The sequence below is a fragment of the Phascolarctos cinereus genome, unplaced genomic scaffold (genome assembly GCF_003287225.1).
Source record: "Phascolarctos cinereus isolate Bilbo 61053 unplaced genomic scaffold, phaCin_HiC Scaffold_3;HRSCAF=262, whole genome shotgun sequence".
NCBI classification, from domain to species: domain Eukaryota; kingdom Metazoa; phylum Chordata; class Mammalia; order Diprotodontia; family Phascolarctidae; genus Phascolarctos; species Phascolarctos cinereus.
In genome coordinates this window covers 114,729,914-114,742,833 of record NW_027555736.1, presented here as the reverse complement: position 1 = coordinate 114,742,833, position 12,920 = coordinate 114,729,914, and the positions used below count along the sequence as shown (strand labels likewise).

At 38.6% G+C, this 12,920-nt stretch overlaps 1 protein-coding gene across 1 annotated transcript in view; it reads left to right on the top strand.

The window, feature by feature from the left end:
• Positions 1-12,920, top strand: part of IL16 (interleukin 16) — a 164,242-nt gene that overhangs the window by 108,990 nt on the left and 42,332 nt on the right. Inside the window, exons 4-7 of the mRNA XM_078151619.1 lie at positions 1,376-1,518; positions 8,159-8,262; positions 10,582-10,588; positions 11,831-11,945. Of these exons, the coding sequence (XP_078007745.1) occupies positions 1,376-1,518; positions 8,159-8,262; positions 10,582-10,588; positions 11,831-11,945 (369 nt within the window). The remainder of the gene's footprint in view (positions 1-1,375; positions 1,519-8,158; positions 8,263-10,581; positions 10,589-11,830; positions 11,946-12,920) is intronic.

The window sequence follows — 12,920 nt, the reverse complement described above, 5'->3', positions numbered from 1 at the left end:
CAGTCAGTAAGCTAAGAGCTTTTACAAATATCTTATTTGACCTTCCTAACAACCTTGCGAGGCAGGTGATGTTATTCTCCCATTTTACAGTTGAGGAAACTGAAGCAAACAGTATTTAAGTGACTTGCCCAGGGTCGCACAGCTGGTAAGTGCTGAAAACACATTTGAGCTCAGGTCTTTCTGAATATACGCTAGAGCTACACCCACTGATACAGGAAACAGACAAAACATTTTACAGAGGCATGAGGTACTAACAACTGGGAGAATCAGAAAAGGCCTATTGAAAGAGGTTTATAATTTATTGAAATTAAACAAAAGATAAAGCAATGTTACATACCCCCTTAAGAGAGGTCTCTGCATCTCTTTGATTCTGACTCTGGGACATAACAAATCCAGCTTTTCTGACCAATCATGGGCACCTTATTCCTTGCTACTTTTGAATGCATTAAGCAGAAGTCAGCCAGATAAGAATACACACCCAGGGTGGTGTCATTTGGAGCAGAGGGGGGTTAGGGGTATATATTTATTTGCTTGTAACTATGGATTCACTAGTCATTCTGGCTATTTTTTTTTTAATTTCAACTCCTCCATTCCCTGTCCCTTATGCATACTCCTGCCCTGGGAAAGAAGGAAAATTTGGCTGATTCAACTTAATAAGCATTTATTAAACACATGTTCAAGATTATGTGATAGCTGATGGGGAGATATATAGACAGCAAAAAAAAAAAATCCTTGAAATGCTTGCTGCCTTGTCAATCTTATATTCTACTGAGAATGGTACCATCGAGTCTTTGTTGCTATTTAGTCTTTTTTCATTCATGTCTGACTCTTTGTGATCCCATTTGGAATTTTATTACTAAAGATACTGGAGTGGTTTGTCATTTCCTCCTTCAGCTCATTTTACAGATGAAGAAACTGAGGCAAACAGTGACTTGCCCAAGGTCACACAGCTAGTAAGTGTCTGAGGCCACATTTGAACTGAGGTCTTCCTGGCTCCAGGCCTGGTGCTCTATCCACTACACCACCCAAAACAACTATACAGAGTAAAATTATGTCAAAAAGTAATGAACATTTGTAACCAGGGGCTTAGGAAAGTCCTTTTGTTAGAAGTGTTCTTAGAGTTTAGTTTTAAAGGGAGGTGGGGATTATAGGAGGCAAAGAGGTGGAGGGAATACATTCTAGACACAGGGAAAACCTTTACAAAGACACAGAGGTAAGAGATTCAATATGCAGTAAGAGCAGACTGCCTCAACGTACATAAGCAAGAATGGGAAGCAATAGGTTAAGTTGAGATGGTGTGTTTTTCACCCAACTTCATATGTCAAGAGAACTCTTTCACTGACATTTTTCCCTCCTCTTTCCTCTCCTGGTTTAGGTGTGAATCCGTACTGGATTGGTGAAATTGATTTCCCAATGACCAAAAAATCTGCAGCTTGTAGAGACAGACAACCTTATTCTCTTTATAGCAACAGAAAGTCACTCTCCCAGCAACTGGACTGCTCGGCAGGAAAAACTACAGTAAGTTTCACAAGTCTATATTTGAAAGCAGAAGCAACATTTACACATATAGGTATGTACAAAATAGATACAAGGCAAACTAGTGGGAGAAGGAACTAGCAGCTCCGGGGACTGGAAAAGTCCTCGTGTGGAAGACAGTGCTTGAACTTGAAGGAATAGAGATGGTGATGATGAGGGAGGCATGAAGAACAGCCAGAGAAAAAGAATAGATATGAGGGAGGGAATGCCATATGTAAAGGACAGAGAAGAGGCCCGCTTGCAGAGTGTTTTGAAGGGAATCATATGATAACAAAGGTAGGATGGAGCCAGTTTGTGAATGCCAAATACAGGAGTTTAGAGCTGATTCTGGAAGCAATAGAAGCCATTGGAATTTTTAAAAAATGTATTTCATTTTCAAATCATGGAACAAAAGCATCTCCATAACACAGTACAATAAAAAAGATGTTTGCACAAAAAACTGCAAATCTACCATGTACAACTTTTTATTCCCTTCAAATATACAACAAAGTTATCATGCAGATTTCTTTTTTTTTCTTCCTTCCCCCCACCCTAGAGATGGCTACCATGAGACACAAATACACACATACACACACACACACACACACAACATATGTGTATGTATACGCATAAATTTTCTATACATCCATCAGTTTTCTCTGAAGCATTGGAATTTATTGAGTGTGTCTGGAGCTGGTAGAGGGAGGGGAGGGCTATACATTCAGTCTAATACTTTGGGAAAATTACTTTGTCATCTGTGTGAAGGGAGGCTGGAATGGGGAGAAACTTGAGGTGGGGAGATCAATTAGGAAATTCCTACAAAAGTCCAGGAAAAGGTAAAGAGGCCTTGAACTAAGGTGTTGACTGTGTTAGTGGAGAAAAGGGGACGTAGGTGAAATGTGGAGGTAGAAACAATAAGATCTGACTGTAAAGTGTCTCTGTACTGCTCACCTCCAGGTGAATGATAATCAAATGTCCCCTCATTCCCTCTGCTTCCCCAACTTAATGGGAGAAGACAGAGTCAGTTCAGATTCATGACACTGGTGAAAAACTCTAGTGGGTGATGCTGATTGCCCCTTCAATTTCTTTCCCTTGGGTGTCAGGAAAGCAGTTTAGAGTGATGCTGATCCCCTTGGGGCTGGCTTCAATCTTGCCATGTCTCTGGAAACATGCACCAGAATGGGAGCTCTTTGTGGGTAGGGATTGTTTCATTCTTTGTACTTGAATTCCCAGAGTTTAGCACAGTACTTGGCATATAGCAGGTGCTTAATAACTGCTTTATGATTGATTGATGCCATAGCCAACCCAGCTGTTTCTCACTGTTCTTTCTCCACCAGGCTGAAACATTTGTGATCCATTCACTCTAATGGCTTCTTTACACTTCTTCTACATCTGTACTTCCTCTTCCTTCTCATATGGCACCTATCTCCTTCCCAGTCCATGCCCACCTGATGAAATCCTGAGTTCAGGTACACAGGACCCCAGTAGTCTTGTTCAATGGAGTTTTCTTCATCATCCCTGCCAAAGTCACAGCTGTGGGCTGATGAAACTGTGCTTTCCCATTAAGGGTCAGAGGCCATCTACACCCACAGTATGTCTCCCTTTCCAGCTTATTTTTTTTTTGCATATATTACATCCCTTCTTTCATTCAATCGGTGGAAAGGAAGGGGAAAGGAACGTGCCTTAATTAAATGCCTATGGTATGCCAGGCACTGTGCTAAGCACTTTATAAATATTATCTCATTCAATCTTTACAGCAAGCCTAGGAGGTAGGTGCTATTATGATTCTGATTTTAAAACTGAAGAAACTGAAGCCAGAAGAGGTTTAATGACTCTTTTTATACTCCGTGCCCGGCACATAGTAGGTAATTAATAGATTTTTATTGACTGACTCAGTTAGTAAGTGTCTGAGGTTGGAGCTGAACTCAGGTTTCCATGATTACAGACCCAATGCTCTACTCACTGCACCCTCTAGCGGTAAACGTAGTCAGCTCTATGACCACTCCTGCCTTTGTGTCCTTCCTTAGATTGTCCAATATAAGTAGAAGGTCCTCTGTCCTTCCTTCTGGCTGTTGAATTCGTACCTATTTTTTAAAGCCCAGCTCAAATACCTCCCCTCCCCGGAAGTCTTCTTTGATGATTCGTCAGTTAGCAGCAACCTTTCCCATCATAATGCATTTTTGCTTTTTTTAATCCTCTATTGTACTTATCAGGGAAATCACTCCAGTATCTTTGCCAAGAAAACCCTAAATGGGGATATGAAGAGTTAGACATGACTAAAAAATGAGTCAACAACAATGTACTTGTCACGTAATGCTATCATGGTGATCTTTCCCTCCCCAAAGTGATCTGTTGATATCATATCACTCTACCAGACTAGTATATACAGACTACTTTACCACAGCATTGACACCCCTCCCCCATCATACAATGTTCTTCACTTAGTAGGTGCTTAATAAATGCTTCTTTTATTGCACTGTTGGAACTCTTACTTGCTCTGACATTCTGTGATTCTTTGAATGACAGATGAATTTATTTATTTATTTATTTTTGGTGAGGCGATTGGGGTTAAGTGACTTGCCCAGAGTCACACAGCTAGTAAGTGTTATATGTCTGAGGCCAGATTTGAACTCAGGTCCTCCTGACTCCAAGGCTGGAGCTCTATCCACTTTGCTACCTAGCTGCCCCACCAGATGAACTTTTAAAAAGAACTTGTGAAACTAAAAGTTAAACCATTTTAAATCAAGTGAGCAAAATTCATAACACATGCTATCAAGGCTTTCAGATTTGTGGAAAATCAAACCTTCAGATTAGCTGCTTTTGGCTTCTGCCTGGCTGAGAGTGGCATCCTTCCCTTGGTAATGGGCTTGGAGTCGTAGGGACAGCACCATTTGACTATCTACTGCCTATGATAACAGCAGACAACTCTTGCTATGCGCTTGCTGCATCTCACTTATCTACATCATTGCCCACTAACCCAGGATATGCAGAAGCTGAACCCCAGCAAGGGCCCCTCCGCACCTTGTTGTAGGTATCAGTTCTGCTCACTTACATAAGTAAATATCTACAAATTTGGAACTGAGCTCAAGTATGACTTAAAAGCTTTATAGTCACCTCATTTTCTTCTCAGTTTGGGGCACTAATGATCATCATTGCTTAAGCCTTACAGCTTTCAAAGGGCTTTTACCTACATTTTCTCATTTAATAACCACAGTAACACTGTGGTGGAGGCAAAGCAATCATTATTAGTCTGATTTCACAGGTGAAACAATTGAGGTTCAATGAAGCTAAATGACTTATGCAAAGTTACATAGTTAGCAGAGCTAAGTTTCCTGACACCTCTTCTTATTCTCTCTTTCCACTGTGACATGTTTCCTCTTGAAATTAATTGTGTACTCATTTTTTTATTAGTATATATCAGTAGAAATTGACAAAAAAAACTTTTGGGACAATTTTCAGCAGTATGGAAGAAATTAAATTTAGACCAATACCTCACACCTTATACAAAGACAAACATCAAATGGGTACGTCATCTAGAAATTAAAAGCAAATCATAAACACATTAGAGAAACATGATAAAAATTACTTATCAGATCTATCAATAGGAGAAAAATTCATGACCAAACAAGGGACAGAGAAGATCACAGAAGACAGAATGGATACTTTTGATTGCATAAAACTAAAAATTTCTGTACAAATTCAATAAATAACATTAAAAGGGAAACAAGAAAAAACCCAAACCTTTAAAGCAAGTTTCTCTGAGAAAAGTCTCACTTCCAAGATACATAAGAAATTGGTTCAAATTTATGAAAAAAAAAGACATTCCCCCAATTAATAAATGGTCTAAGGTTATGAACAGATAGTTTGCAAGGAAAGAAGCCCAGACTATTAATAACCATATGAATATGCCTTAAAATGCTACTGAGTAGTAAAATTCAAATTAAAGTAAGTCTGAGATTTTACCTCATAGCCATCAGAGTGGCAAAGATGACAAAAAAAAAAAAAGGGAAATGACAAATGATGGAGCGGCTGTGGGAAAACAGGTACATTGATGCACTGTTGGTGGACCTGTGAATGGGCATAATCAATCTGAAAAGCAATTTGAAATTATACACAAACATTTACTAAAAAGTGTGGCTTTTGACCCTTAGCACTGCTAATCCTATATCTAAAATAGATAAAAAGAAGAGAAAGTCCTTCATACACTAAAATATTTATAGCAATTCTTTCCATAAAAGCAAAAAAACTGGAAACTAAGGGGATGCGTATCAATTGAGAACTGAATGAGTAAGTTGTGGCATATGAATGTGATGGGATACTATTGTGCTATAAGAAATGGGAAAATCAATAATTTCAAACTATTTTAAAAAGACATGGAAAATCTATATGAACTGATTCAGGATGAAGTAAATAGAACCAAAAGGACAGTTTGTACAATAAGATCAAGGTCACAAAAATGAACAATTTTATAAATTGATGAAGACTGAAATGAGCAGAACTAAGAAAACAATTTATACAATGACAACCCTGACAAACAAAACAACTTTGAAAGCTATAAGAACTATGATCTGTAATACAATAAACATCCATGATGAACTGAGAATGCAAGAGGCTTTCCATTACAAAGAGATGATGGAAGAAGACATATGAAAGATGTAGATAGATAGATAGATAGATAGATAGATAGATAGATAGATAGATAGATAGTATTTGTATACAGCTGTTGAGGGAATATATTTTGCTTGACTATGCATATTTGTTAGATGAAATTTGTTTTTCTTTTTTTTCCCATTTTTCCCCTGTGCATTTGCGCTAGTTTTTTTTTTTTAATAGAGAACCAGATGGATTTCCTTAACTGTTTTCTTTTATTATACTCTTACTAAGTGGGAGCAAACTGTAAATAATTGTAATGTAAAAAAAAATACAGCAATAAAAAAGTAAAAAAAATAAGTTAGCCATATTGAAATAAAAAATAGAAATTATATTGTAATGGTATCACAAGTAAATTGCTTTATGGCTTTGTTTTAAAGCTTTCTTGATATATTCTATGACTTATTTTAGTAACTTCAATCCCCTATAATGGAATGTGGTCCATGCAAATCATAACCTGTAAAAATTTCAGGGCACCAATTGCACAGAAATCAAATTTTGAATATTTATTCAATTCAGCAATCACTTTTTTACGTGTCTACTGTGTACAAGACACCATACCTGGGGATACAAAAATAGATAGAACTCCAACATTGCTGTAATGGAGTTTACAATCTAATAGTTAAGAGGGGAAAGGTCCCATTCAGATGTATTGTCAGCAGGTTGGGGAAGCAAATCTGAGAAGCCTTCATGGAAAACATGGAAGGAAGAAAGGAATCAGTACATGTAAATTGGGCAGAGGAGAACATTCATGGTACAGAGTACAGGGAGTAAAGCTATATAGATTGGAAAGGTCATCATAACAGGGTATTCTGTTTTCAGTTTGACTAGAATGTAGAACACATGAAGAGGGATTATGTTAGATAAAGCTGAAACACTGGAGCTAGATTATAGAGAGCCTTGAATAGGGATAAAGACTGGATCCGGTCCAGAACAACTTTCCAGTGATAAGACTCTATAAATTCAGCTCGGTGGATTTAAGGAATCAGACACATAATCTCATCATCAATCAACAAGCATTGATGAAACACTTGTTCTGTGCCAAGTCCCACGCTAAGCACTGTAAGAGGGAGTGGGGTGTGGCATTGGGTACCAAGAAAAAAAAGGCTACTATTTGAATACCACCAAGTGGGAAAGGATTTACTATTTACGTATAGCTGTATGTTTATATGTGTGTACCCTAAGACTTCCGGGACAGCCTGTGTCTATACTTCTGTAAGCAAACAAATCTATATCTACACATGTGTGTATGTATATAAATAGAAATGAATATACATAGAGATAGACTAATCCTAAATGATGGGATTAGACCAGATGGTATTTGAGGGCTCTTACAGCTCTAGATGAATGAATGCTAAAACACTTATTAAGTATTTACTATGTACCAGACACTATATTACATCATGAAATAAATACAAGAAAGCAAGATAGTTCCTGCCTTCAAGGAGCTTATATTCTAATGGTGGAACAAAACACTTAACCAGGAGCCAGAAAGATGGCGGAAGAAAAGAGGAAATTTTCACCGCATCATAATTTGAAAATGGCTGGGAAATGATGTGGAGGTGTAGTACCAGGCCAGACAAGGCAAAAGCTTTTACCTGTCAGAACATGGGTTCCCAGGATCAGAACCCAAAATTCCAGTTAGAAGAGGATGACAATGGCTAGAGTGTACCTGACATGCTTTGGAAATGGATGGGAATGACATATAGGTTTGGTTCTGGGCAAAATAAGGCAAAAACTCACCTATCAGAGCCCAAGGTGTACTTTAGCCCAAGGTGTACTCTGATCCTATATTAAAGCCTTCAATATCTTGAATCAATAACTTAAATTTTTTGAAGGCAGTATGGTATGTATATGTACTACAAGGTAAAATCACCATCACCCTCACTATCATAATCACCTATAACTCAAGTCTTTCACTAATTTGAACGGGCCTTATGCTCTGTTCACCCGAGTTGATGAACTCCTATTTATCCTCCATTTTTGTTTGCAGGCAATTTCAAGACCTTCTCGGTCACTTAGCACAGCCCAGCTAACACAGCCACCAGCTGGTTTGCAGGCTTCTGTCATCTCTAACATTGTGTTGATGAAGGCCAGGCCAAGGTAAGAAATGGATATTTGCTAGTAGGAGAAAAAAAAATTATATGGGCTAGATGAGCTCCAAAGTCTCTCCTTGTTCTTAATTTCTATGTTTCTATATTTTTCCCCAAGGCCAGACCTTGGGTGACTTGGGTAGACTGTAAATAGGGATTGGTAATGAGAAACTGATAAATTCACGTCAGCGCCTCTGTACTAGAGATGGTTTCTGAGGTTTAGTTCTTAGAAATTTATGAAGAAGGAAACATTTGGGGGTTTTGTTTGTTTTGTTTTCTTGGTCCACCAGGTCATGGTCTTTCTGCACAATTTTCCCTTCAGTTCTTTAATGCTGACCCTTCCATCCATCAGGTACATAGTTAACCAGTTCAATTTCATACTATCCTCTACTTCCAAATCTCCCTTGCTACCTTGTTGTTTCCACTCATTCCTGGCTCTGGATCGCTTACCTTCTAATTCCTCCATTGCTACTCACTTATTGCTGAATGGAGCTGGAGGAAATCATGCAACTGAGCTCACTGGGGAAACTTCGGCTTTAGTCTATCCAACCTTAACTTTCACTCACCCTTAGGCCATGAGGCCAATTAGTTGCCAAACCTTTCTGGTTCAACCTCTAAAACATCTCTCCTTCTAATTCCTCACATAACTACAACTGTAGTTCAGATCCTCATCACCTCTTGCATGGACCACTGTGGTAGCCTCTAAATGATCTCCCTGTCTCTAGCCTACCTTATCTTTCCTCCATCCCCCACACATCTTCCAAAGGGATTTCCCTTAAGTCCAGATGTGGTCATGTTATTTTTCTACTGAATAAACTATATTTGTTTCCTGTTGCCTCTAGGATAAAGTATAAATTCTTCTGTTTAGCTTTTAAAGCCTTTTTCTGCTACTTTCTAGCCTCATTATACATTTGCCCTCTTCCTGCCCTTTTTGGAGTCAGCTAAGTTGGCCTTCTCTTTGTTCCTCACACAGAGCCACACACAGCCATTATCTCCTATCCCCATCAATGCCTTTGCAGTGGCTCTACATTATCCCTGGAATGCCCTTTCTCATCACCTCTGCCTTATAGAATCCCAGTCTTCCCAAGCACTAGAGTCCTCCTTCCCAAAATGTCTTTTTATTTATTTGTATTTATACTATATATACTCAGATTTACATGTTGTCCCTCCATGGAATGTAAACTCCTTGTAAGAAGCAACCTTTTCATTTTGTGTCTTTTCGCACTCAGCACCTAGCACAGTGCTTAGAACATAGTAGGCATTTAATGAATGATTATTAATTGATTGACATTGCTCTTGAAATCTCTTCCCATTCCCCTTTTAAAACCTAATTTCGGGGAAGTGATCTGGTCAGTTCATTCATACTTACATAATGTATAAGTGACTGATAAAGCTAAAAGCCAGTTTATAAAGAGCTTGAAGGATAGATAGGGAGTGTGGGAGTGTGGGAGTGTGGGAGTGTGGGTGTGGGATTGGGGTAGGGGGATGGGAAGAGGGAAGAGAGCAGGAGAGAGAGACAGAGAGACAGAGAGAGACACAGAGGCAGAGAGATACAGAGAGAGAGAGAGAGAGAGAGAGAGAGAGAGAGAGAGAGAGAGAAGCTTAAATGGAGTTTCTATTGGTTAGAGGGAGAAGGGTAAGTGACACTTGAAGTTTTTCACAGAATCCATGTCATTGCTGAGTGAATACAAGACTCTTCTCTACCCTACCAACTTGGCACCTAAACAGCATCTGCCATTCTCCCTTGCCCAAGCCTTGATGAGTGTGTGTGTGTGTGTGTGTGTGTGTTAAGATGCATTATTCCAACTCCTTCAGAAGGATTGTTTTGAGGAGCTTTATTATTTTACCACTTTACCAAGTACTGAAAACAGAGGATGAAAGAGTATTGTGAAAAAAAATTTATCTAAAACTTACTTCAGTAACACTGGTTCCAACCTTAAATGGCAAAAAACTAAGGGAGTAGAAGTTTTTTACTTGTCTAATGTCACAGTGGGCAAAGAAGGCATTGGGATATTTTATGTAGTCATGAAATCATAAACATCATCTCGCCAATCATTCTCCCAAGTTCCCTAACCCCTCTTAATTCCAGTGTCTTCCCTCTGTTAACTATTTCTATTTATTCTGTATATAGCCTGCTTTGTATGTATCTGTTTGCATGCTGCCCTCCTCATTATATCGTAAGCTCCTTGAGGGCAGGGACTGCCTTTTCCTTTTTTTTTTTGTATTCCCAGCACTTATCACCATGCCTGGTACATAGTAGGTGCTTAATAAATGTTTATTGAATTGAATTTATTTTTACAATTGAGGATACTAATGTCTACAGAGGTAAAGTGAATTGCCTAGTCATATAGCCTGCAGGGGCCAGAGCAAAGATTAGAACCTAATTCTCATGACATCTACTTCATTGCTACTTTCTCTTGCCACACTGCCTCCATGAGAAAGCACATCATAATTAAAATTGTGTGTGTGTATTGTTTGAAAGGTCATTTTTCATTAAAAATTGTTCAATAAATCGGTCATTGTAATAATAACGACCATATACATGCTTTGCATTATAGTTTCAGAAAGGGTTGTGTTTTCATGCTGGTCACATTTTTAAAATAACAACAGCAACAACAACAAAAAATCTTTTCTATGAATGAAGCCAAGCCACATCTTTCCTGAGGACTAAATGAGCTTTACCTCAACTTCAGAGAGGATTGGAGCTTATAACTTTGGTTTATGATTTATTATACGCATAGACATATTATGTATATATTATATATTGAGAACATGGGTTGTCTTTTGGCTTTCTATGTACCCCCTGCACTTATCACAGCATCTGGTACAGAGTAAGTGCTTAGTAAATGTTTATTGACTGGCTACATACATAAAGAAATTAAATAATTGAAAAGCTTTTTTTTTAAATACATTTAAGTTTCTGAAAGATAATTTTGTATTCTGGAAAGAATACTAGTTTTGGAATATAAAGTCCAATGTTCAAACCCCAGCCCTGATGCTTACTTAGAGGATGACTGAACAGAGAAACTCCCTGAGCTTCAATTTCCTCACCTGCAAAATATGAAAATATATTTTATTTTCTTCTGTTAAGCCAGATGAGTACACAAATATGCATGTGCATACACACATACACCCTCTAGTTCAGGGGTGGGGAACCTGTGGCCTTGAGGCCACACCCCTTTAATTAGTTTAAGGGGGACATATTAGCTTCCATTAAGTATTTGAGGAAAGAGGTAATAGACTTCTTTTTCTTGGTCCCAGAGTGTAGACACACAAGCCATGGCTAAAATTTGTAAAGAGGTAGAGTTAGGTTTCAAGTGAATAAAAAACTTCCTAACAATCAGGGCTTTCAAAAAAAATTCAAAGGACTGCCTTGGGAGGTAGTGGGCTTAATTGGAAATATTCAAGCACAAAGTAGATGATGATTTGTTGGGAGTTTTGCAGAGAGGACTCATATTCAGGTCTAATGTTGGAGTGGATGACCACAAAAGGCACTTCCAATTCTTAAGAATCTGTGCTTCTGCTGACATAACACAAATGATAAACACAGCCCTTCTCCTTCCTTTCTTTAGGGATTGGGCTTTAGTATTGTTGGTGGAAAGGACAGCATCTATGGCCCTATTGGTATCTATGTCAAGACAATCTTTGCTGGGGGAGCAGCTGCTGCTGATGGAAGGCTACAAGAAGGTAGGATTTTTTCCAATAACTATCTATGTCAAGAAAAATTTTGGAGATTTAAAAAAAAACAGCAGGCATTAGGCCAATGGAGAGACTTGATGTTCAAGATCTATTTAAATTCTTCAGACTAAGAATAGTATTTATCATAAAATATAAGTATAGGGTAAGCAAAAGGGACATATTTCAGCTTGGAATTCTACATGTGAGCTGCCCAATTGATTATGAGATCTGTATAAACCACTGCTCGCTGACATGTGACAATCTTGCATATATATCCCTTGGGTAGGAACAGAGGTCTCACTAGGAATGATGAAGAAATTCACCCTTTCTATTCATCTCTATGTTCCCCGGCCCCATCACTCCACTTCCCCTGATTACTGCTGCCTCCCTCCTGTTCTCCCTTCTATCTTCCCTAAAATGTCCTACTAATGATATTGTCACCCTCTTTGCTTCTGGTATATCTCTTATATATTTGTGTTCTTTACATAAAAAGGCTAGATGTTCATTGGGACTTAATCATATTCCCCATGACCTCTAACCTCCTCATCTCTATTTTCCTTATGGCGTACAGTAGCACATTGGTTCTCCAGGACCAGTGGTGGGAATCAAGGGTCCTTTCTCAGGTTGAATGCTGCTTAGCCATCTTCCTCCATTCAAAGTCTCTCTCCATTTTTGAGGTTAAGTTTTTTCGTTCCCTTCCTCTCTGATTTCTAGGAATGGGGTCCAGAGATTTGTCTGAGGTATTGGGGAATGGGCATTGCCTAGTGCAAGCTCCCAACTGTTGTACATGGGCAAGGAATTGGAATGAGGCCAATCACAAAGAGATCGTATCTATTTGAAAGCTGCTTCTGTATGTTATATATAAGGCAATATGGCATAGTAGGTGAAGAGCTATCCTTAAAGACAAGAAAAGCTTGGATTCAAGTCCAGCCATTGACACATACTGGCTGTGTAACTCTAGGCAACTCACTTAAGCTCTTAGAT